At 51.3% G+C, this 24986-nt stretch overlaps 3 protein-coding genes across 9 annotated transcripts; 2 read left to right on the forward strand and 1 right to left on the reverse strand.

Annotated features, from left to right (window-relative positions):
- Positions 1–15: 15 nt before the first annotated feature.
- STK16 (serine/threonine kinase 16) lies at positions 16–3712 on the forward strand. Of its 7 annotated transcripts, none has more exons than XM_024564194.3 (8): positions 16–122; positions 484–673; positions 1246–1522; positions 1712–1845; positions 2018–2138; positions 2264–2374; positions 2781–2902; positions 3010–3712. In XM_024564194.3, exons 2-8 carry the CDS (start codon positions 588–590, stop codon positions 3146–3148), a joined length of 990 nt encoding a protein of 329 aa, XP_024419962.2. In that variant the 5' UTR covers positions 16–122; positions 484–587; the 3' UTR covers positions 3149–3712. The 7 variants fall into 7 exon arrangements, with proteins under 7 accessions (XP_024419962.2, XP_024419967.2, XP_053775064.1 ...); XM_045198141.2 differs by lacking the exon at positions 16–122 and adding an exon at positions 133–278; XM_053919089.1 differs by lacking the exon at positions 16–122 and having other exon boundaries at positions 132–673.
- A 1438-nt stretch (positions 3713–5150) lies between these two features.
- On the reverse strand, positions 5151–8962 carry TUBA4A (tubulin alpha 4a). The gene is made up of 4 exons (XM_024563881.3): positions 8844–8962; positions 6897–7119; positions 6439–6587; positions 5151–6193 (listed from the first exon to the last, which is right to left on the reverse strand). Exons 1-4 carry the CDS (start codon positions 8844–8846, stop codon positions 5222–5224), a joined length of 1347 nt encoding a protein of 448 aa, XP_024419649.1. The 5' UTR covers positions 8847–8962; the 3' UTR covers positions 5151–5221.
- Positions 8963–17873: 8911 nt separating this feature from the next.
- LOC112307926 (tubulin alpha-1D chain-like) lies at positions 17874–23723 on the forward strand. Its single transcript, XM_045198391.3, has 4 exons — positions 17874–17977; positions 21262–21484; positions 21825–21994; positions 22718–23723. The coding sequence occupies exons 1-4, from the start codon at positions 17975–17977 to the stop codon at positions 23714–23716; spliced, it is 1395 nt and encodes a 464-aa protein (XP_045054326.2). The 5' UTR covers positions 17874–17974; the 3' UTR covers positions 23717–23723.
- Positions 23724–24986: the final 1263 nt, after the last annotated feature.

Genomic DNA, 24986 nt, shown 5'->3' on the forward strand with positions numbered 1-24986 from the left:
TGTGCCAGCGCATCGCCCGGATGCCCGGCGGTTGCTAGGATACCGCGGGCTGTTACGCAGGCGCGGAATGATGACACAACCACTGCTTCCGGTCCCTGGCGCTTCCCTTCTGCCCAAGCCAGGTCAGTGGGGAAGCGGGGCTGGCGTACCTGGGGTGTACACGCAGAGGCCAGGGGTGGGCTCTGCAAGGGATAGGTCCGAGCCTCGCACTCCCTGGGAGTTACGCTATACCCTTGCCTTCGCGGCCCGATGGGCATGAGAGCCGGGGCCTCCCGAAGGTGGGCTGGAGGTGAAGGAAGCGGTCTGGGAGTTGCTGCGCGGCCTGAGGCTTTAAGGCACCTGATCCCAGCCTCCTTGGAGATGGTATCGGCATGGCCTGTTTTCTATAGATTCCGATACCTGGGCCTGATCTCTCCACATTAGTACCTCAGGGGCCGTCTGAATTGTGCCCGACCCGCGATCCTGCTGTTCTTTTCCTGTCAGCATGATCCGGCGGGGCCCCGGCGCATCGCCTGGGAGAGCCCACTCAATCTGGACGAGCCCATTGGCAGCCTCAGACCGCCCGTGAGGAGGATGACTGAGACATTATGGGCCACGCGCTATGTATCTGCTCTCCGGGAACTGTCATCATTGACAATAAGCGCTACCTCTTCATCCAGAAACTGGGGGAGGGGTGAGTGTTTGGAAATCACTAGTCCCCAGGATTATGGTGATCGAAGGACAGCAATCTGCACCTGATAATGGCAAAAAGGTTTTATTCTGTCACTTATCTTTTAACTCACCTTGCAGAGCCCTAGTGACATGCTAGTCAAGAAAGTAGATTCTGGAACCAGGCCTCCTACTCCACCTTTTGTGACCTTGATAAGCCATGGTTTCTTCATTTGCTTAATGGAGATAATTACTATCTTGTGTCACTAATGGAGCTGTGAGGATTAAATGAGATAATGCATATAAAATATCTGACCAGTGCCTGGTTCACAGCACTTCATAAATGGTAACTACTCATTAATGTTTATTGAGCATCTATGTGCAGAGCACTGGGTTACGATCACAGGACCTCAAAGATTGCTATGTCCCAGCTCTGGAGCTCCAAGTGTAATAATCTTCAGGCTTCTCCTAGAGTCACATCTTGGGAGGGTTTCTATTAAATGGGAAAGACACCCCCTGTTCTCCCCAGGGAATTCCTCTGGGTCCAAGCAGCATGGGAGATGACCATGGTCCTTCACTGACCCCTTTGGCCCACAGTGGGTTCAGCTATGTGGACCTAGTGGAGGGGTTACATGACGGACACTTCTACGCCCTGAAGCGAATCGTGTGTCACGAGCAGCAGGACCGGGAGGAGGCCCAACGAGAAGCAGACATGCACCACCTCTTCCAACACCCCAACATCCTTCACCTCGTGGCTTATTGTCTGAGGGAGAGGGGCTCTAAACATGAGGCCTGGCTGCTGCTACCCTTCTTCAAGGTCAGAAAGGCTCCTGGCTGTGGAGGGCCACCAACCAAGAGCTATGTGAGCAGTCAAGTACGTGAGGAAGCAGAGGCTATGTCCTGGGTGTGACCACTTCAGGTTTGGAGTTTAGAGGAATCCAAATGGGGCTGTAGAGTGTGTGGTGTGTGTGGTGAGAAGGTTGATAGGCTTTTGACATGGGGAAGGGACCAGGCTCAGGGAGCAGAGGCTTGAAAAACAACTGTGGGCATACTTATGTTGCAGAGAGGTACGCTGTGGGACGAGATAGAGAGGCTGAAAGACAAAGACAACTTCTTGACTGAAGAGCAAATCCTTCAGCTGCTGCTGGGTATCTGCAGAGGTCTTGAGGCCATACATGCCCAGGGTTATGCCCACAGGTCAGTGGGAGGGCCCTGTATGCTTTCTGGGGCAGAAAGGAAGAGCTCCATCAAGAGAAATGAGAAGTCTTGGCTCTCCTCCCAAGGAACAGCCCCTACGATTTTTTTGCCCCCCTGGGACTCTAGCCTCCCTGTCCAGGGATGCTCATGGGTCATTTCCACTTCCTGACAGGGACCTGAAGCCCACCAATGTCTTGCTTGGAGATGAGGGGCAGCCGGTTTTAATGGACTTGGGTTCCATGAATCAAGCACGGATCCATGTGGAGAGCTCCCGCCAAGCCCTGGCTCTGCAGGTAAGAGTCTCCAGGGTCCTTTGCCTACCTGTTCCCCATCCCTGACCTCTTCAGGTGCATTCCCCATTTTGGTCACATGACCATAACCTGTGCCCCACTTTCGAGCTCTGGGGTCACTGTTCCAGGACTGGGCAGCCCAGCGGTGCACCATCTCCTACCGGGCCCCGGAGCTGTTCTCTGTGCAGAGTCAGTGTGTCATCGATGAGCGGACTGATGTCTGGGTGAGGAGCATGCAGGTGGGAATCTGGGAGGGGAGGAGCTCTGCTCTGTACCTACTGTGGAGTAGAGGAGCAGGTCTTTGGTTTCCAGTGCATGGGGCCCCAGGAAACATGTATGTCCCCATCCCCCTCAACTTCCTTCCTGGCAACTGTCACCGACACTGTACTTAATTGCTCAGGAAGTGGTATAACCCTGCCCTTTGAACAGGGTTGGTACAGCTAAGTGTTGGGGCTGAAGACAGTGGCTAAACAAGGGCTGCAGAGGCTTCCAGCTACCTGGCAGTTTCTCTGGGCCCTGGTGGGGTCATGTGGCTGAAGTCAGCATAGTCCTTTTAGCTCATGTAGTGTCCTTTCACTACAGAATTAAGAGGAGGGTTATAACCTCCACCGATCCCCTTCCATGGAGTAACCAAGTTATGCTCAGTCTCTAGGCTGTGTGTTATATGCTATGATGTTTGGAGAAGGCCCTTATGACATGGTGTTCCAGAAGGGCGACAGTGTGGCCCTGGCTGTGCAGAACCAACTCAGCATCCCACAGAGCCCCAGGTGAGCAATAGAAGGGCACCAAGCACTTCAGACTCTCCTTGACATTATTGGAGCCTCGGCATGGCGGATGGGTACCCCTCAGTCACCCTGCACTCCTCCCTCCACAGACATTCTTCAGCATTGCGGCAGCTGCTGGCCTCGATGATGACTGTGGACCCCCAGCAGCGCCCTCACATTCCTGTCCTCCTCAGTCAGTTGGAGGCACTGCAACCCCCAGCTCCAGGCCAGCACACTACCCAAATCTGACCAAACCAGTGGCCACATCGAGGAGGCCCCTGTGCCTTGGAACAAGTCTGCCGTTCCTCACTGGAATCTCTGTCCTTTCTATCCAGGCCTGCTCTCTTATAGTTGGGGGTAGGGGGGTTAGGGAGAGTCAGCTCGGTCTTCTATCTCTGCTCTGTTCTCTTATTTCCAGAACAATTGGGCAGGGAGCCTGAGTTGGGGTGGGTGAGGGTGATGTATGGGGAAAGGGAAACTGAAAGAATATGGTAAAGGTTCCGAGCAGGACTGCTGAACCTACATCATGGTCTGCCTCCAAGTCTGGGAGCAGGAGAATGTATAAATGAAAGAATAAAGTGAGCCCTGCGTGGTGTGGCTCAGTGGATTGAGTGCTGGCTGTGAACCAAAGGGTCGCCAGTTCGATTCCCAGTCAGGGCACATGCCTGGGTTGCAGGCCAGGTTCCCAGTGGGGGGGTGCACAAGAGACAACCACACATTGATGTTTCTCTCCCTATCTTTCCCCCTCCCTTCTCCTCTCTCTAAAAAATAAATAAATAAAATCTTTAAAAAAATAAAGGGAGAGCAACTTGGTATGGATCTCAGTCTCATTGTTCCCAGAGTGAGAAAAGAGATGCGAGGGGCCCAAAGTCTTGTTGCCATTTCCAAGGAACAGCCTGGAAAGAAGAGGGACTGGTGTAGATTCAGGATGGCATGACGTCATCACTCCACGTCAGGAGGCAGGTATTCTTACGTTAAACCTGGCTGGTTGGCAATGGGCACATCTAGCTTGTCTAACTTAAAAACTTAAAGCTGCTCTGGCTTGAGTGGGCTTCCATGCCAAGAACTGGGAACAGGGTCCCCTAAAAGGCCCATTCAACTCATTCTTTCCTTCCTTCATTCCCAGGGGTGGGTAGCTTAGTCAGAGCAGCCCAGCTGGTTTGCCAGGCAAGGGCTCTGGGTGGAGACACCGTAGGGAGCTTTGGGACAGCTACATAATAGGTCTCCCAGCCTCAGCCCAAAGGCAAAGGGAGTGGAGGTGGCAGCCATTTGGGCCTACCATCTCTCCCAGATGGTTTTAGCTCGCTCATGGTTAATGATTAATGAGGCCAGTGTGGTGTGGCAGTGTCCGGCTGCCACTTCCTGCCTACTGTGCTGAGTAAACAGAGGCCCTGCGTTTGTAGGGCTTACAACCTGTTCCCCAGGGAAGGGGACTACGTCCCTGAATCACAGGGAGGGAAGGCAAGGGCAGGGTTGGCATCTCCTGCTCCTGAGATGGAAGCTGCTTTACTTCAACCCTGGCCACCCCAACATGCTGACGTCAGTGTGGGCCCTGGGGTGCCTATTAGCAAAGTTGAAAATTTCCCTAGGGCCCTGGCAGGAGGGTCGCACCAGCTAAAACAAAGGCTGAGGCCAGAAAGAAGGCACAAACAGGGGAGATGACCTGACTTTTAATGGCACAGCCCTAGGCCCCAGCAAAGCAGCAAGTCAGTGAGCTATGCAAAGCTGTTCATGCAGTGACATAAACAACTCCAGGAGGTGGCCCTGTTCCCTCCCATCCCCCAAGCTTATGACTAGGCTCCATGCCAAGGAACTCTAGGGCAGCTCAGCCCCACTCCCAAGCCCTCATAACACAAGGTGCCTGGGCCAAGCCTTGCTTCGAAAGTCAATGCATGCAGAAGCCACAGGAAGAACAGGGTACTAGTCTTAACTCAAATACAGAAACTGCTGGACTTAAACTCCCATTTGGAAAGGAACTGAAGACTCATATCCTTCAAGAGTTTGTGGGTGGATGGACAGGTCCAGGATTCAGTCCTCATTTCCTCCCTATCCTGGGTGCCCCTTAGGATCTTACATCAAGGTGCATGGGGTCATGTTTCCCGGGCCTGGCAAGGGCTCCTTGGCAGGTCTCACCTTCAGCCATGGAAGGGAAAGGGGTCATGAGCAGCCTATAGTGAGGGCAGCAGCAGACGCAGCAGCAAGCAGCACAAAGAAGGCAGCAGAAGCTCAAGTACTCACAGAGGGAACCAGAAACCGTGCAAGGAAACTTTATTTCGAAAGGATTTTGCAACGAACATAGTGAGTGGGCTCCAGGCAGCTGGTCTATTCTTCTCCCTCATCCTCGTCCTCATAGGAGTCGATGCCCACTTCCTCGTAATCCTTCTCCAGGGCGGCCATATCCTCCCGGGCCTCAGAGAACTCACCCTCCTCCATGCCCTCCCCCACATACCAGTGCACAAACGCCCTCTTGGCATACATCAGGTCGAACTTGTGATCCAGACGGGCCCAGGCCTCGGCAATGGCTGTCGTGTTGCTCAGCATGCACACGGCACGCTGCACCTTGGCCAGGTCACCCCCGGGCACCACAGTGGGCGGCTGGTAGTTGATGCCAACCTTGAAGCCCGTGGGACACCAGTCCACGAACTGAATACTGCGCTTGGTCTTGATGGCAGCGATGGCGGCATTGACATCCTTGGGCACCACGTCCCCACGGTACAGCAGGCAGCAGGCCATGTACTTGCCATGACGGGGGTCACACTTCACCATCTGGTTGGCCGGCTCGAAGCAGGCATTGGTGATCTCTGCCACCGACAGCTGCTCGTGGTACGCCTTCTCTGCAGAGATGACTGGCGCATAGGTGGCCAGGGGGAAGTGGATGCGCGGGTAGGGCACCAGGTTGGTCTGGAACTCCGTCAGGTCCACGTTGAGGGCCCCGTCAAAGCGCAGGGAAGCTGTGATGGAGGAGACGATCTGGCTGATGAGGCGGTTCAGGTTGGTGTAGGTGGGGCGCTCGATGTCCAGGTTGCGGCGGCAGATGTCATAGATGGCTTCGTTGTCCACCATGAAGGCGCAGTCTGAGTGCTCCAGGGTGGTGTGGGTGGTCAGGATGGAGTTGTAGGGCTCGACCACGGCTGTGGACACCTGGGGGGCTGGGTAGATGGAGAACTCCAGCTTGGATTTCTTGCCATAGTCGACAGAGAGCCGCTCCATCAGGAGTGAGGTGAAGCCAGAGCCGGTGCCCCCACCAAAGCTGTGGAAGACTAGGAAGCCCTGAAGCCCTGTACACTGGTCGGACTGAAAGGCAAGAAAGAGAAAGAGCAATGTAGGTGGGAAGGGGCCTGAGGAACTCTATCACTGGCTCCACAAAAGCCTAAATATCTCCGGAGCCAGGGCAAAGATTAATGAGGATTCCATAGCAGCAGTATGCTCTGGAACATTTACAATTAGAGACGACTCCCTGAAAAAGATCTGGAAAAAGAAATGTCCCTGACCATTAGCGTCATCTGAAAAGCTCCCTCCCTTTCACACCAGACTCTCACCAGCTTGCGGATCCGGTCTAGTACTGGGTCAATGATCTCCTTGCCAATGGTATAATGACCACGAGCATAGTTGTTCGCAGCATCCTCTTTCCCAGTGATGAGCTGCTCTGGGTGGAAGAGCTGCCGGTACGGGCCATTTCGGATCTCATCTGCAAGGGCATAAACCACATCGTCAGGGCCCAAACCACAAGGCTGTGCCCAGCAGGGACCTCCCTCCCTCACTGTGGTAGCTGCAGACAGATATGTGGAAGAGTCCATCCTTCTGCCAGCCTGAGATACCAGTGTGTGAGGAGCCCAGACCTGCTGTGCAGGCTGGCCTTCGATTAGATTGCCTTCTTTAGATTCAAATTGGGTGGAGTTTTCAGGGCTAGGAAAGACAGGTCTAGACACCAGCTCTCCAGAAAGAAGCCCAGAGTCACTCTCCACTCCCTTCAATTCCACCCCCTTCTTTCTCTCACCAATCACAGTGGGCTCCAGATCCACAAAAACTGCCCTGGGCACATGCTTTCCAGCTCCGGTTTCACAGAAGAAGGTGGTGAAGGAGTCGTCTCCCCCACCGATGGTCTTGTCACTGGGCATCTGTCCATCAGGCTGAATCCCATGTTCCAGACAGTAGAGCTCCCAGCAGGCATTGCCCATCTGGACACCTGCCTGCCCCACGTGGACTGAGATGCATTCACGCTGCAGGATAAAGAGAGGGGACACAGCATAAGCCCCACTTCATAAACCTCACCCCCACCTTATCACCTACCAGCTAGGATGACTCAGTTGGAAAAGTGGAGGCTTGGGGCTGGACAGAGGTCAGAAAAGGTTGGCAGCCTGCCCCATCACCACTGCCCCCTGCCCCTGGCATAGGACTCCCCACCTGGAGGCACCCACCTGCAGGCCAGCCCCTCAGCCTACTTCTCCATGGGGACCTTGTCAAGTAAGAGCTGTGACTCCACATGACCCTGCCACATTTATAAGACACTCAGGGAGAATGGAGAGGGCAAGTGCATGTGAGACCAGCAGCGACTGCAGTAACAGACAAGGACAGGCGACTTTTCAGCTGCTCCCAATTTCTACTCCCACAAAACCAGCTTCTCCAGAGCCTGAGCAAAGACAGGTTTTCCAGACCTTCGAGTTTATAGCTAGAGACCCCCCACTCGATGAACTCTTTGCTTTGAGGACTAACCACTAGAATTTCATATAACCCTCTCCCCTTTTCTTTTCTGTGGGCTACAGAGGCATCTCGGCCTTCCAGTCTGGCGTCAACTGACCACAGTGCCATCAGGGTGCCCTCTCCCCCACCTTTAAATCCCATCTGGCCCTGGAGATCAGTCCCATCTGGCTCCTCTTCCCACCTCTACCCACCCCCCCACTCGGGAAAATAGCGATAAAGCTGGTAAGCGCGGAGGGCACGTGCGGGCAATAAGGGTGGTGAGCACTAGGGCAGTCGCTGCCCTAGGCTCGTCCATGCCAGTCTGAAAGTAACCCCTGAAACGCCAAAGTGGTGTGGCGCCTTCCCTGACCGACACCGAAATGGCGGGGTGACGGCTTCCAAGTACTCAGAAAAGGAAGCGGAACCTGCGGTGAGGCCCCAAAGGTAACCCGCCTTGCCCCCAGCAATGTGAGTACCGTCCTGCACCCTGGACCTGTATTCGCCCCTTTTCTAGATTCTTTCTAATTACATCCCAGCGGAAAGCGGGGATTGGATTTCGGCCCCCGTTCCTGGGCTATAAATACCACCCCCTACACACACCTCTTTCCCCTCCCCCCAACCTGGCCTCGGCCCGAGCTCCCGCTCAGCGACAGCTGTCTCTGCCCGTCCGCGCAACCGGGCTCAGGCTGGAGAGGGGCCGGCCCGCCTCACGAGACCGAACCCCATTCCTGGCTCAGAAGCGGGGTGCTGAGTCACGGTGTAGGGAGACTGTGGGTAGGAGGGATGCACACACAGTCGGAGGAAAAGGGGATGCTGGACCAAGTAACCTGACCCCCTTCCACCTTCTTGTGCCAAGCATGTGTTCGGTCAGTTCCAGGGACTGGGGGTGGGGGAGGCTGGCTGCGAGGGCAGCCAAGTGGGTCTCCCTCTCCCGCGGAAACTGGGCGCAGGATTGCGTGACGCCCCTCAGGCGGATTAGGGCATAAATGCTTGGTGGAGCAGGAGGGGATTTCCAGGAGGGCTCCTCTTTGCTAGTGAAGAATCACACTCCACCCACCCCCCTTCCCCAGCCTTCGAAAGTGGACAACACAGCCCGGCCAAAGTCAGTAGGAAGGTGGGGTGGGGGTGGGGGTAATGCAAACACCCTTGCACCTCCTCGAGACCCGGAACGCCAGATGGCGGTCCCCGAGCATCTCGCGAGGGACGCCCCTGAAGGAGCAGCGCAATGAGGGGACCGGCAAGATCACGGTGGGGCCGCACTCACCATGGTGAGTCCGGGCGGTGGGTCTCACGTAGAGTCCGGGCGACGGGTCTCAGTGAGAAGTGCGCTAGCTGCACTGCCGCACCGCTCTTATATGCGGGGGCGGGGCCGCGCGCTCCGCTCGCCCACTGGAGGCAGAGCGGCCCGGAGGCCACGCCCCCGAGGGGGTAGGAGTCTCGGAGAGGCGGGGCAAGAGCGGGTCCCCTCCCCCACTGGTCCCTCACCTGTCTGACGAGCTTTAGGAGTAGCAACCCAGGTTTATACTCTCGTTCTCGGTTTTGAGCTGATACTCCGGGCTCTCGACCTCCGCTGCAGGTACGCGGGGCGCGGTGCCAGAGTGCGCCTCGCCTGCACCTGCGTCATGGGGGCGCCGGTGGCTCAGGTGTTCTGGCTTAGGCCGGATGCCATGGAGGCTGTTGTCCGGGGTGTCTGCGGCAGGCCTTCGCCGGTGCCCTCCCCGCCCTGCCTCCCTGGAGGCTCCAACAAGCCGTCTGGCTCCGGCTGGTCCTCGAGGAACCCCGTGCGGCTGCACGCCGCCTGCCGGTCCCCAGCCGCGACGGCTGGCCTTCGCTAACGCCTGTGGGCAGCCGAGGACCTCGAGCGGCACAGCCTGAGCCCCAGCGTGCCGACTTCTTAGAATGAATGCCCCCGCCGAGCCGAGACCCGCAGCCTGTGTGCGACAGCCGACATGGAGAATGTGCGGCGGACCGGCCGCTGCCCGACCGATAGTGGCCTCGTCATCAGCGCTGTCACTATTAGCGAGCCCTTGCCACTACCACCTGCCCGCTTTCCTGCTCTCAGAACCGTGGGAGCTCTGGACTGAAGTCCTTAGGACCAGAATTCGCATCCTGACTGCCCTATGTAATCTTGGGCAAGTGACTTAACATCACTTAGTCCTTGGCTTCTCCATTAGTGAAAAGGAGACGATTCCGCCCTGAAAGCATTGTTGTGAGCTATCAAAGTGTTTGTTGACGCTGAAGAGGGAAAAAGGAAATGAAGATTCTGATATCGTGGCCGATTTTGACTTTCACATCCTCTTCTGTCCCTCAAGCCTGGGCAGGATCAACTACCAGCACACGGCACACACCTTAACACCTTCAGCATACAGCTGGAGGCCTTAGGGGGAAGCTTTTCCTTCTTTCTATGTTTCTTGCAAGAATCAGCTTTTCAATCTGCTTCTGTTTTACCTTACGTCCCTTACATTTTCTAGCTGTCTCCCTTCACTGGGGAAATTCCTCAGGAAGTGCCCCATGGGCCCATCGACACACCCTCAAGAAACCTGTCTCCCAGGCTAGTCCCTTGGAAAGGATTCACTTGCCTCTCCTGCCACTGTGTTTCCCGGGGCCAGGGCTATCTGACAACACAACACAGTAGGATAAAATAACTAGCATGGCAACTTTCTATCAACAAAATAGCTAACCAACACCTTACTTAGGCAAGGCATGGAAAGGAATACAGTGAAATATGACAAGGTCTCTCTTCCCAGTGGACTTGCCATCTGCTTGGGAGAACAGGACTCATTCACAAAAAAGAAAACTGACAAGGGCATAGAGTGAGGCTGCTTTGGGAAATGGGGTCATGGTCTCTCCTGAGCAAGAACCCTTGGTGATTACAGAACACGTGGCCTCTTGCACACCTTCCCTGGCTCTCTTTTCCCCTTGTGCACCCTCACCCCAGTGAAATGAATATCAAACAAGATTTCAGCTTAGGCAAAACCCTAAACCTCTTTGCTTTCAGATTCAGGATCTTCATTTGTAAAACTGGGGTAACTTCAGATTGTGAGGACCAAATGAATTTAGGAATGTGGAAGACACAGCAAAGCACTGGGTACTTAGCTATGTGGATTCTTAGACCATTTTATTCGTTTATTTTATTTTTTTTTACTTTTTAAAAAGATGTTATTTATTTTTAGAGAAAGGGGAAGGGAGAGAGAAAGAGAGGGAGAGAAACATCAATGTGTGGTTGCCTCTCAGGTGCCCTCAACTAGGGACCTGGCCCACCACCCAGGCATGTGCCCTTGACTGAGAATTGAACCAGTGACCCTTTGTTTCATAGGCTGGCACTCAATCCACGGAGCCACACCGGCCAGGGCTTATTCATGTATTTTAGTGTGCGTAGCACATCATGCTGAAGTTATTTGTGTACATTTCCAGCTTACTACATAGCAAAGTTGTTAAAGGTAAGGATTCTGTCTTATTCATTTTTGTGTCCCTAGTATCTAGCATGGTGCTCAGCACATGGTGGGCATTTGTGGGGTGTGTGTCAGATTAATTGTTTCACGTCTGAGATGGGACTAAACTTAGGGTAAAAGTCTGAGAAGCCAGAAGTTATCAATTGGCAGCCTGGAGGCCACATTCCCTCTCAGAAATGTTTTGTTTGGCCCTCACAGTGTTAACCCTGTAACAGTTAGAATATGAACCAAAAAATCAGGAATTATCTTTGTGTTGGAGCATTTCCAAGACCACCCCTATGTTAGGAGATTAGATAGAAGGACTCAAAAGTCTCAGCATAAAATCATACTCACAACTAAGCTTCATTACAGCAACGTAGGAAGGATACAGAGCTGGATTTTAAGGGGAAAAGACACAAGGGGAGTCTGGAGGAATCTATGCCCTCTCCCTCCCAAAAGGGCTCGCAAAGGGTATTCTTCCTGTAGAATGAAAATGGAGCAATGCTTCCCTGCAGTGCTTCTGCCCGAGGAAGCCCATTAGAGACTCTGAACTCAAGGTTTTTATTGAGTGCTGGACACATAGACAGCTCTGCCTTAGCACATACTAAAATTCCAGACTCCTGGAAGAAGAGCAGGTGCTCAGCACAAACTGCATCGTTAACATTAACGATCTAGGTACCATGAACCGCCATTGTCAGCTAACTGCTGATCGGGAACATCTTGAGAGCCAAGTTCCTGAGTGCCAGCCCAGGGCCTACCTTGTGAGCAGGCCTTTCTGAGGACAGCAATCTCAGGCCTGCCGTGTTGACTCTTTTCAGCAGTCATAGAAAAGTGCAGATTTCTAGCTTTGAAGGAAAAGAATTGGAATGTCTGGCCCTACTAGGCCTGCATTCCCATTTAGCCACAGCAGTAGGCAGAATAACAGCCCTCTAAGGAGATCCACATCAGAATCCCCAGAATCTGTGACTATGTTACTTTACATGGCAAAGGCTTTGCAGATGTGATTAAGGTGAGGATCTTGAGCCCTGGCTGGTGTGGCTCAGTGGATTGAGTGCTGGCCTGCGAACCGAAGGAAAGTTTGCCGGTTCCGTTCCTGGTCAGGGCACATGCCAGGGTTGTGGGCCAGGTCCCCCGTGGGAGCGTGTGAGATGTAACCATTTGATGTATCTCTCCCTCTCTTTCTCCCTCCCTTCCCCCTCTCTAAAAGGAAATAAATAAATCTTTTTTAAAAAAGATCTGGAGATGTGGAGATAATTCTGGACTTTCTGGGTGGCCTCATTGCACCCACAAGGGTTCTTATAAGGGGAAGAGGAAGGCAGGAGGGTCAGAGGCAGGGAAGGAGAGGCCAGAAGCAAAGGTCAGAGTGATGTGATGCTGGCTTTCAAGGTGGAAGGGAGCCATGAGTCGAGGAGTGTGGGCAGCTTCTAGAAGACGGACAAGGCGAGAAACAGATTCTCCTCTGGAATCTCTAGGAGGAGGCAGCCTTGCCAACACCTTGAGTTTAGCCAGTTAGGACCTTTGGACATCTGGTCTCTGCAACTGTAGGAGAATAAGTTTGTGTTGTGTTAAGCTGCTAAGTTTGTAGCAATTTGTTACAGCAGTATCAGGAAACTATTATGGCGACAAATGGAGCTGGGTGGTGGCTGCCTTATGATAAGCAACAAGCTGCACCAGTTCACTCGGTCCACACTGTTTTATGTCTCCCTGACACAGAAGACAAGCGCCTGTTGCCATTTAACATCACCTGCTGGGCCTACATTACACTTTTATGTTACCCTGGCCCAGGTAGCAAGGAGTTTACAATCCCTGAGGAGGCCTTCTGGCAGGGAAAATGGAGAGGACAAGGGTGCAGGGAGAAATACCAAGGCATGTAGTGAAATGCAGATTCTGCTTCTGATTTTTGTGTGTGTACACATGTGCACACACGTGACTGTGTATGTCCTCAGGATATATACAGGTGCCTCTGAATCAGGGCCGTAAGCACTGGGTGGGTGTGCAGGTAACATGGACCAGACTGAGAACTTTCAGACATTCACAGGCATGAACCTAAAAAATAATTCCAGGCCCTTCTTCACTCTTCCCATTGAATCAGCTACCCTACATGGGTGCCCAGCAAGCCCCACTCTCTTTGGATCTCTGTCCCTCTTTCCCTTGCCCACTGCCATCTCCATCTTCTCTAACCCCTTCCCAGAACCTCACACCTCCATCCTGGAACAGTGCAACAAGGTCCCCAAAGTTTCCAGTACTCCACTAACTCCCTCTGCGAGAGGAGGAGCTGAGCCTTAGTGCACATCCTTCTGTGTTGTTCAGACTGGAGCATCTACCAGCTGTCCTCCTTCCCACAGCTCAACCTTCCTAAAGGGATATTGTCTGCTCCCCTCCCCACTCCCTATGCAAGCTTGGTTCCCATGCTCCACTGAGATGCTCTTGCCAACTTCTCTGGTGAGTTCCATCTTGCCAAAGCCATAGGTCACATTTCTATCTTTACATTTCTCTGCCTCTCAGCTGTGTTTGACACAGCTGATCCTTCCTTCCTCCTTGAAGCACCTCCTTCCTGGCTTCAATGACACCCTTTCTCTCCTGGTTTTTGTCTTGGCTGCTCCTTCTTGGTGGTCTTTGATGGCTTACCTCTAAAGGGAGTTCCCATTGCTCAGTCCCAGGCTCTCTCTTTTCTTTGCTTTTGTCCCTGAAAAAGCAACTGTTGAAAGTGGGTGATGAGTATATGGGGTTTTATGATATTATCTCTAATTTAAGTATATCTTAACATGTCCTTAATAAAAATTTATAACATTTCTAGGGTTATCCAAAAGGAAAATACCTAGAGTATTTACATTCCCAAATCACAGTGAAGAATGGAATAAAAAGAAAGAAATATCACCTATATGCTGATAACTCTCACATCCGTGTCTCCATTCTGGACCTCTTCTATGAACTTCAGACTCATGCGACTTTTCGCCTCCTTGGCATCACTGCTTGAAAGCGCGTTAGCCATCTCAAAGTAGAACTCTCAATAGGCCCCCGCTCCCTGCCAGGCCTGCTTCTGTCCCAGGCTGATGAGTCCGAGGGAACAATATCCCCTCCCACCCACGTGCCTAAGTTAAAAACCTAGGATCATCGGGCATGCCTCTCCTTCCCTCTCTCCTTCTCCTCTTTTGTTAGTTCGAATTTTTTCTCTGGCTGCAAATAATGGAAAGCCTAACTAACAGCAGCTGAAACAATGAGGATATTTATTATCCCACAAGAAATCCGAGCATGGGGCGGTTCCAGGGGTGACTCAGTAATGTCATCGATAACTCCAGTGTTTCCAGCGTTTGGCTCTGGCATCCTCAGAGAGCTGGTGACATCTTCCCTCGTGATCACAAGATGCCTGCGGCAGCTCCAAGCATCAAGTCTTCATCTGACACTGTCCTAAGGCAGGAAAGGGAGGTTTCCTCCCACATTACTGTTTATCAGGGGGGGAAACCCTTCCTTAAAGCACTCTGGCAGACTTCCCCTTATATCTCACTAGCCCCATGCCTAAACCAGTCACTGGAAAGAGGGAACAGAATTATCATGAATGGTTTCAACTGCTCTATACTCACCTCTAGGTCTGGGGAAAGGCCATCTTCCTTGAGCAAGTGGAAGGGTAAGTAATTGAACGAAATCAAGACTCTGCCAGCAAAGACGTGGAGGCAGGGGGCAGGTAAGACTGTTGGGTAGATTTGCCACACACATTAGCATGTTATATTACTTTGAACTCAGCTATTAATACTTCCCACCATCCCCACTGTAGTCCAAGCCCCTCTCCCATCACTTCTGGATGCCTACAGCAGTGGCCGCTTAACCAGTTTCCTGTGTCTACTCTCAAAGCCCTATAATGCAGTCCCCACGCAGCAGCAGCAGCAGTAATCTCTCCAGAACATAAAATAGGCAGTGGTGCTCGCTTAAGCCCTCCCACCACAGTTGTGATAAAAAGCTATTCTCCTTCCAAGTCCCCTTTCCCTCTCTAACCTCATCTTGTATAGTTCTCTCCTTTCCTCACTCTGCTTCCTTGAACACGTGTGGCTTGCTCCTGCCTAGGAATCTGTGCACTCACTGTTTTCTCTGCTGGAGCACTCTTATCCAGGTCCTGCCGAGGCTGACTCCTTGTCATTCAGTCTCAGTTAAAATGTCGCCTTCTTAGAGAGCTGCTCCCTCTCAGCAGTAGCCCCCACCTCCCATCTCTTTCTGTGCCATTATCCAGTTTTGCTCTCTTCACGTGCTTATTGCTCTCTGCAGCTGTCTTCTTTATTTGGTGTGTGTCTCCCCGTGAAAATGTCAGTTCCTTAAGAGCACAGCCTCTTTGTCCACCAAGGTACGCCTGGCATCTGAAACAGTGCTTGGCACAGAGCAGACACAATAAATACTTGTTGAAGGAATTAACAGTATTGGCTGCCTCCTATTTTATAACTTAGATACATTAATATGCTTTAAAAATCTGTCTCTTTATGCTGTTTTACATAAGGCCCCTCCCTCACCTGCCTTTAGTATCATTTTCCTTCCAGAGTTAGTAATATCTTGGTTGACTCTGAGCCCAACTGGGAGACCAGTTGGAAGAAGTTGAAGGGCTAGACAACAGAGTTTTAGGCCCAGTGGGCCTCTAGGCTCTAAATCCCCCAGTCTGGATAATAATTCCTCAGGATGGTAATTCTTCAGGCCCATGGCTTCATGGATCGACCCCATGGAAGGATGAGCACCTTTGAAGTGCTCGTTGGCTATGTCTTCTCTCTGGGGATCTTGGCCTCTTAGTTCCAGGTGGGAAGAGAAGACTTCAGTCCACAACCAAAACCAGAGTTAACCATCTTGATATTCTGGGTCACTCCCTCGTATACTCTGAAAGCCCCTGCCTCAAAATGACCCCCATGATTTGAGATCCACAGCAACTGAAATTTCACTGTACCAGTTACTGATTGGCCAGAAATTCATTTGGTTTTTTCCATAAGATGGCTCTAGTAGAGCTTAGGAGTCTTTAACTTCATTTGAAACAATTTTGTTAGATTGTATTGTGAGAGCTGTCATATCAGCGTACATTGAATAAAACATCAAAATTGGTGAATTTTTGTGTAGCCATTTTAATATTGAAGATGGAGGAAAGTGCACAATATTTTCGGCATACTATGCTTTATTATTTCAACAAAGGTAAAACCACAACTGAAGTGCAACAACAACAAAAAAGATTTGTGCAGCGTGTGGAAAAGGTACTGCGATTGATCCGATGTGTCAAAAAGCAGTTTTTGGCCCTGGCTGGTGTGGCTCAGTGGATTGAGTGCCGACCTGCCAACCAAAGGGTCGCCCAGTTCAATTAGCAGTCTAGTGCAGGCACCTGGGTTGCAGGCCAGGTTCCCAATAGGGGGCGCAGCAGAGGCAACCACACACCGATGTTTTTCTCCCTTTCTTTCTCCCTCCCTTCCCCTCTCTAAAAATAAATTTTAAAAATCTTTTTTTTAAGTGGTTTGGGAAGTTTCATGCTGGGGATTTCTTGTTGGACGATGCTCCACAGTCGGTTAGACCAGTTGAAGTTAATAGCGATCAAATTGAGACATTAATTGAGAACAAGCAACATTATACCACATGGGAGATAGCCAACATACTCAAAATATCCAAATCAATAAAGTTATTGGTGAAAATAAAAACATATCTTTTATTTTATGGAAAAAACTAAATGGAGTTTTGGCCAACCCAATACTTCCTGGGTAAGGTTGCTAGATAAAATTCTGTATTTGCTAAATCTGGCATTCCTATTCCAGGTCATGGTTGCTATTTGGAAAAGTGACAGGAAAGATGTAGTGTGGTTTCCAGGCAGCATTAGGGTTCATCTGAGGTCATGAATTTGAAGTCAAATCCATCAACGTGATTCTGGGCTTTTCCACTGTTTCGCTGGATCCATGCAGGCACAGAGCTGGTGAAGAAATGGACTTAACGAGGGTTGTGCTTTAACCAAAGAGGCTGCCGAAGCTGGAGGAAGGCAAGGGAGTCTCAGATTATAGAGTTAACCAGTATGCAAGAGACTGGTCACCACTGACCATGCAATTTAAAACAGGGAGGAAGAAAATAACAACACGAGAAAGGGATGAGGGACAATGACAGCTCTGCCATGTGGAAAGAGGAGAAGCACTGAGCTGGAGTCCCAGATGACTCTTAATTCTACCACTAATTAACTCCCATGTGACCTTGGGCAAGACAGAAGAGGCTTCCACTTCCTTTTCTTCGTCTTGGGAACAGACGCCCTGCCTTGCTTACCTCACATATTTGCTGAGGGACTCCAAGGAGATAAGGGGCGAAGCTGCCTTACGAACTACAACACGCATACAGATGTGAGAGATAAACATTTTGATTTCATAATTTTGCCTAAAGCCATAGGGCGAATTCCTCTGTGGAGAAATCAGGCCAGGCTAGACCAGCAACAACATGCATGGAAATAGGGAGAAACACTGACAGACAGCCTTGAGGCCTCCTCGTCAGCTTGCTTTCCCCATGGAGATCAACAGCAATCCTGGACAAAGCACTTAAGAAACTTTATGTTGTTTAATCCTCATAATACTACCTCTCCCCATTATACAGATGCGAAAAAAGAGGCAAAAGGTTTTAATGCTAGAGATGGGGCTAAAACTGAGCTCTAGTATCGAATGTTCTTACCCAGAAGGCTCTGAGGTTGATCTCATGCCCCAGGACTCCTTATTTCTAGTTCACTGCAGACACTTCATAACCCCACCCACATCCACTTCACTCCCCTATTTGGGCCCAGGCCCAGGACTTGCCTGCTGCTTGGTAACCAAGTCAACAGACCTGCCCTCCTGGGGATGTTTCTAACAACACTCCCACCCTGAGAACAGACCAGAAAGTATAAGGAGGCCAGAGGCTGTGGGTCTCTCACAGACCCTAGACCCTTCCCTGTTTTCCATCCAGCAGCAGATGGACAACCCCAGGCAGCTCCTAACCAAACAGCATGGTGAGCAGAGGTGGGGGCCTGAGCAAACAAGTGAGGGCCCAGTGGGCCCAGGAGGGTGGTATGAAGGACCTTTGGGAGTCCAGGTACACATGGGGCGACAGTGTGTGGACAGGTTGGGTGGGGGAGGGAGAAAGAGACTTTGCGCCCCTTCCCAAAAGTGCTGTTAGGTGGGGGCATGTGCAGGGGCTAAAGGACAGGGTGATGGAAACCAGGATGTGGGTCTGAGCCTGGGCTCAGGAGCAGGGCTGCTAAGGGGCTCTGGGTTTAGGGGTAGGGACTGTGGGGTCAGCAGGACTGGGGCACAAACTGGAGGCACTACCCTACAAAACCTGGGCCCCGTCTCCCAGCTGTGGGGATACATCCTCATAGCCCTGCCCAACTGCAGTTACATATCAGTGGGGAGGGGGGGTTCCCAGTCATTGAGAGGTGGCTAGGCATGGGATCATTTGATATCTTTAACCTGTCTCCAGACCAGGCAGGAGAGAAGAGCAGTTAAGAGAATGGTTGGGGCAAGGGTGTCCCTGCTTTAAATAGTCCTCATTTTGCTCATGAGCTAGTTCCTTAACCTCTTTGAGAGTCAGTTTGCTCCTCTGTAAAATGGGTTAATAAAAGTACTTACCCATGTGGTTGTTATGAAGATCAAATGCGATAATGTATGTGAAGCTCCTAGCATAGTGCCTGAAACCTAATTAAAGCTTAATATACGGGGACTAATCAATGTAATGACAAAGCTCATTGCATACAGGTACGAGATTATGCTATTTTTATAGTCAAGAAAAAGGAGCTAGGGCAGCTGAGGTGAAGTCATTTGTCGTCATAGACAGATGGGGCTTTGAGGCCAAGTCTGTGCGACTCCAGGGGCTTTCTTTGCCCCAAACCTGCTGTCCCACCATAAGGGCCATCGATCCAGCACTCCGGGCACACCTGAGAGGTCAGAAACACCTTACGTGAACCAGCGGTTCTGGGGACAGTGACAGTATCTGGCTTTGTAGACAGAGCCTGGCCAGGCTCGGAGGTGCAGCAGCTGGCCTTGGCCTTGCCAGGTGGTTGGTGAGCTGCGAAGCTGAGTCAGCTCTCTCTCCTGGACAGGGGATTTCTGAACTCCTTGTGTCTTTAAATCCCTCCCAGATTAATTCATTAACTTCTCTTACTATGACACCAGCAATTGGGGGTAGGGGGAGCCAACATATGGTGTACCCTAGCATGTGTCATGAAATGAGCCAGGCAACATGCATGCATTCTTTCATTCAATCCTCAGGGGATTTCTAGGAGGGGGCTTTTACTATTGCCCCATGTTATAAGGGAAGACATCAACAGAGAGATTAAGACTCTTGTTCAGGATTGGTAGAGAAGTAATGAGGCTGGGATACAAATGATTGATGGATTAATCCCAGCCATCTAAAAATCATAGTCAGTACCCTTACGTCATTAAAAACGTCACTGACATGTTAAATTCATGGAGAAAGCATCCTCATTTAAAATTTATGAACTATTTTAGCCCTGGCTGGTGTAGCTCTGTGGATTGAGTGCAGGCCTGTGAATCAAAGGGTCACCAGTTTGATTCCCAGTCAGGGCATATGCCTGGGTTGTGGGCCAGGACCCCGTAGGGGGCGCATGAGAGGCAACCACACATTGATGTTTCTCTCCCTCTCTTTGTCCCTCCCTTTCCCTCTGTCTATAAAAATAAATAAAATATTTTAAAAACATTTGTGAACTATTTTACAAAATGCAGAAAGTTATAAAGACTAATATAATGAACACCTGCTACCCACGTTAAGAAATAGAACCTCTTTTCAATTGCATTCACCTCTACCAAAGAGAACTGTTATTCCAAATTTAGAGCTAAGATTTTCCTTTGCTTTATTTTTGCAATATACACAGATTTATACGACTACATAACAAATATATAAATGTATCTGTAAATGATGCATAGTATTGTTTTACAAGTTACTGATTGATATAAATGGCATCATATTGTATGATTCTTCTTAATTTGAGATACATCAATAAAGCAATGTTAAAAGTTCACATTTCTCCGCATCCTTCACATTGTTAAACCTTAACATTTGGGGAAGTTTGATGAATGTGTTCATTTTGTTTTTAAGGTCTGTGGTAATTTCTTCTCAAGCAGAGAGGCACTCTGGTAGCACCCAGAAAAGTATTCTGGGAGATGTACTCTGGTATCCCACTTACCACACTGTTGTACATCTGTTAACATATGAAACTCCCCCTTCCCTAGGCAGTGAGCTTCTTGGACTGAGTGTTAGCTGTTATGTGTTCCCAGTGTCAGACATGCTCAGAACATGGTAGAGGCTCCATAAATCTTTGATGGAGCAGGAGGGTCAAGCCTTCTTGATTCTCATGGGTCTCCCCAGGAAGGGCACCGACCTTTCTCTTTCCTTAGACTGACAGGCTTATCCCAGTCCTGCGTCAGGGACCGAGAGTTCTTTGATCACCAGCCTTGAACCGTGTGGGGAAGACCTTTCTCCCCAGTCCCACCCGGCTCCAGAACCACGCACACGCGAGAGAGGAAAGAGCAGCCTTTGCACACCTATTCCGGGCCCAATTTCCCCTTCCTTGCTGGCATTTCTGGCTGCCACATAAATCCAGGGTTCTTCCTGCTTTTATAAACCTCTTCCTTATCTTTTAAAAAAAGATTTTATTTATTTATTTTTAGAGAAAGGGGAAGGGAGGGAGAAAGAGAGGGAGAGAAACATCGATGTGTGAGAAACATTGATTGGTTGCCTCTCGCCTGCTCCCAACTGCAGGCCTGGCTGGCAACCCAGGTATAGTTGCCCTGGCCTGAAATTGAACTGGGGACCTTTCGATGACACCCAACCCAATGAGCCACTTCAGCTGGGGACTCTTCCTTGTCTTTGACCCCTGAAACCTCATTTGGATCTTGCTTCCCACACTAGTGGCCCCTAATTTCTTTCTGAACAGGAGTGAGTTGACTTTTGCGTTCTACCAGACTCATCTGATCCCTTCAACATTCTTCAAGATGCTTAGTCACTGAGTGAGACTCTATAATCTGAGAACTGCCCACATCTTCTGCTTCCCCTGAGGGTTTTGGCCCAGTGCTCCCCACCCCACCCCCCGCCAATGCCTGTTGGTGCTCAATGCCACCAGTAAATGCTTAGCCACAGTAGGTGGGGCAAGGAAAGCAGAGTCCAGGAACCTATGCCCTCGGCCAGAGAACCACTCAAGGAAGGAAGGCAGGAATTGTGTCCAGGCAGGATACTCTTCTCTCTGCTGAGGGTGTTTTCTGCCCTTTGTCCTTTCAGCGTGAATGCATTTCAGTCCACGTGGGGCAGGTCGGCGTGCAGATGGGCAATGCCTGCTGGGAGCTCTACTGCTTGGAACATGGGATCCAATCAGATGGGCAGATGTCCAGCAACAAGACCATCGGGGGAGGGGATGGCTCCTTCACCACCTTCTTTAGTGGAACTGGGGCTGGAAAACATGTGCCCCGGGCGGTGTTTGCGAATCTGGAGCCCACTGTGATTGGTGAGAGATGACCCGTCTCTGCTGTGGCCCTGTCCCAGGCACCCCAGCAAGTCCTTCTCCATAGCTGAGAGCACTGGAGTCTGTGGTTCCCAACTGCTGCAGCCAATTAGAACTCCAGATCTGAAGAACCCCTGTCACTCAGCTCCAGCGTCTCAATGTCACCCCACAGCCCTTCCCTTTTCATTGATGAACACTCAAAATCAAGGGCAATAGCAGCAGTGTGAATGGGGCTCCTCCAGGGTGGAACTCAGGGCCTAGAGATCCCACTTCTACTGGGTTCCCTGGGGCTCTGGGAGCCAGGCTGCAAGAGGAGGGGTTCCTAAAACTGTCTTCATTGCAGATGAAGCTAAGACAGGCACATACCGCCAACTCTTCCATCCAGAGCAGCTCATCACAGGCAAGGAAGATGCTGCCAATAACTATGCCTGTGGCCACTACACTATTAGAAAGGAGCTCATTGACTTGGTGTTGGACTGGACTCGAAAGCTGGTGAGAGAAGGGCTGGAGGCTGTGGATTCCTGTTGTGTGGTCTGGAGACCAAAGAGAGGAAGGGCAGCTTCAGCCCTTAGGAGAGCCTCCTGGAAAAGTCTTACACACTCAGGATCCGGGCCCTGCACTCTGATCAGGGGAGGCAGAGTATGGGATGAAGTCTGGAGCTGGGTGTCTTCTTTATCTTCTCTAGCAACAGGCCCAATGCTGGGCAGTGTGGCCACCAGGGCAGACCTGTCCATGGGCTGCCTGGCCAAGCAATGGGGATCCATAAGCATTCCCAGAATATCACCTGGTATTATAAGGGTGTGGGCAGAGGCCCTGTGAAAAACAGGGGTCCAGATAATGCTGGCCCAAGGCTCTATGATAGGCTTTGTTCTCCACTGAGGATGGGGACAGACCTCCTGGATTGTTGATCTCAGTAGAGAAAGCCCTTCAGAAACATCTGAAGTTAATCAGGGAAACACAGGTACACGTGGAGCTAGCAAATTATGATGACAAAAATGACAATGTTACAAGATTCAAGAGAGCTGTCTGTTAGGGACCTCAGGAGGTTTTAGAGAGGAGAGGAATGAGGAAGAGAAAGTGGGCCGACTTTATGAGGATCTGTTTTGTGCTCTTGGAAAAGTCTTCCAAGGATTCTCCTTTCGAGGAATTTGAAACAGCACAAGCTGGTTCTTTCCAGTTTGTCAGCTGTGCTTCTCACCCTGCATTCTCTTCGCCTTCACCTGCTGGGTGGACCAGTGCATAGGACTCCAAGGGTTCCTCATTTTTCACAGCTTTGGTGGGGGCACCGGCTCTGGCTTCACCTCACTCCTGATGGAGCGGCTCTCTGTCGACTATGGCAAGAAATCCAAGCTGGAGTTCTCCATCTACCCAGCCCCCCAGGTGTCCACAGCCGTGGTCGAGCCCTACAACTCCATCCTGACCACCCACACCACCCTGGAGCACTCAGACTGCGCCTTCATGGTGGACAACGAAGCCATCTATGACATCTGCCGCCGCAACCTGGACATCGAGCGCCCCACCTACACCAACCTGAACCGCCTCATCAGCCAGATCGTCTCCTCCATCACAGCTTCCCTGCGCTTTGACGGGGCCCTCAACGTGGACCTGACGGAGTTCCAGACCAACCTGGTGCCCTACCCACGCATCCACTTCCCCCTGGCCACCTATGCGCCAGTCATCTCTGCAGAGAAGGCGTACCACGAGCAGCTGTCGGTGGCAGAGATCACCAATGCCTGCTTCGAGCCGGCCAACCAGATGGTGAAGTGTGACCCCCGTCATGGCAAGTACATGGCCTGCTGCCTGCTGTACCGTGGGGACGTGGTGCCCAAGGATGTCAATGCCGCCATCGCTGCCATCAAGACCAAGCGCAGTATTCAGTTCGTGGACTGGTGTCCCACGGGCTTCAAGGTTGGCATCAACTACCAGCCGCCCACTGTGGTGCCCGGGGGTGACCTGGCCAAGGTGCAGCGTGCCGTGTGCATGCTGAGCAACACGACAGCCATTGCCGAGGCCTGGGCCCGTCTGGATCACAAGTTCGACCTGATGTATGCCAAGAGGGCGTTTGTGCACTGGTATGTGGGGGAGGGCATGGAGGAGGGTGAGTTCTCTGAGGCCCGGGAGGATATGGCCGCCCTGGAGAAGGATTACAAAGAGGTGGGCATGGATAGTATGGAGTGGGAGGGAGAAGAGGAGGAGGCGGATGAATACAAGGGGAATCCTTCATGTTTGCCCTAAATAAAGTGCTGTGACCTTATTGTCTCACAAATGTCTTCTCTTGGGAAAAACCATGGGGGGAAAGCTTCTTAATGAGAGTTAGGAAGGCTGGTATCTTAACCTGAGCTCCCTGGAAAGAAGATCTGATTTCAGACTTCACAATAACAAAGGGTGCAGTTCCAGGAAGCAGAATGGGAGTAAAATTCCAGGGGCAGAGGTGAGTAAAGCAGGGAAAGAGGGAGAATTCACCCTGGAGTAGATGCAGTTGAATAAATGGCATCTCAGAACTATTCCTCGGGTGAGGGTGTAGGAGTGGTGGTGAGGGAGGGGGAATTTGTGCGCTGACTCCATCCTTCCATTGGTTAACCCTTCAGTGCATTAAGCAGGAACCCCCCTGCACTTCCGGGTTATACACATGTGAGCTGCAGGGTCAACAGAGAATCCCCAGGACAGGAAGTAAGGTGCTGTTAAGTTGCACGCGTGTGACGTTGGTCCGAGCCTCACATGACTGCAGCCAGAGCCTGGGGAGGCCAGGAGGGTGTGAAATGCTGCCTTAGAGGAGTCTGATACAGCTGACACAGTCTGACATAGCTGGTGTTCATTCACCCTACAGACTGGGGTTCTATCTTCTTCAGGGAGGCAGTTTGGGTTTAGACAGACCCCAAGCTGGCATTAAAGCAGAACAGTGGCACTCTGATAGCAACAATGGGAGAATGGCGGGGAGGGGCTGGGCGTACCTTCCAGGAAACTCCATCAACACCCAAGAAGACAATTGAGCTCCTGATCTAGAGAGAGGGAGAGAAATACCCTGGCTTCTTCCTTCCTCTCACCCTCAACCTCCAGGCAGTGGCTCCCATTGGCTGAGTCAAAACAGAAGCTCGTTGGCAAAGGTGCCTAGGAAAAAGAGGGCGCAGCCTGCCAGATATAGAGCACGGCAGGGAAGGTGGGTGAATGGATCTCAGAGAAAACAGGCAAGTAAAATACATACCTACACCTGGGTCTAGCCCTGGAAATGGAGTGACACCTGCCCTTCCCCAGGGACCCATTATCTGTCCCTGTCACTCACTCTTGTCCCAATAATTACTTTGTTATAAGTAGAGGATGGAGTGGAAGCAACAGGGTGTGTGTGGGGGGAGGGTTTAGAGAAGAAAATGGGCGTGCCCAGCGTAGCACTTTCTTCTTTCTGGTCTGGAATCATTTGTCCAGGCAGAGCAGTATTCTCAACTCCAGTTGGAGAATGTAAGCTCCCAGGAGAAGTTCTGTCCCAAGGAGAAGGAGGCCTGTAGGTGTG

This window comes from Desmodus rotundus, chromosome 2 (assembly GCF_022682495.2).
Source record: "Desmodus rotundus isolate HL8 chromosome 2, HLdesRot8A.1, whole genome shotgun sequence".
Classification (NCBI taxonomy): Eukaryota; Metazoa; Chordata; class Mammalia; order Chiroptera; family Phyllostomidae; genus Desmodus; species Desmodus rotundus.

Coding starts and splice junctions, on each gene's coding strand:
- STK16 (XM_024564194.3), top strand. CDS start 588: ATGGGCCACGCGCTATGTATCTGCTCTCCGGGAACTGTCATCATTGAC. Junction 2,139..2,263: donor GCCAAGCCCTGGCTCTGCAG/GTAAGAGTCTCC, acceptor TCACTGTTCCAG/GACTGGGCAGCCCAGCGGTG. Junction 2,375..2,780: donor TCTGGGTGAGGAGCATGCAG/GTGGGAATCTGG, acceptor AGTTATGCTCAG/TCTCTAGGCTGTGTGTTATA.
- TUBA4A (XM_024563881.3), bottom strand. Junction 6,588..6,896: donor TCTGGAGCCCACTGTGATTG/GTGAGAGAAAGA, acceptor ATGCCCTTGCAG/ATGAGATCCGAAATGGCCCG. Junction 6,194..6,438: donor TAGACCGGATCCGCAAGCTG/GTGAGAGTCTGG, acceptor CTTGCCTTTCAG/TCCGACCAGTGTACAGGGCT.
- LOC112307926 (XM_045198391.3), top strand. Junction 21,485..21,824: donor TCTGGAGCCCACTGTGATTG/GTGAGAGATGAC, acceptor TCTTCATTGCAG/ATGAAGCTAAGACAGGCACA. Junction 21,995..22,717: donor TGAGAGAAGGGCTGGAGGCT/GTGGATTCCTGT, acceptor TGGGTGGACCAG/TGCATAGGACTCCAAGGGTT.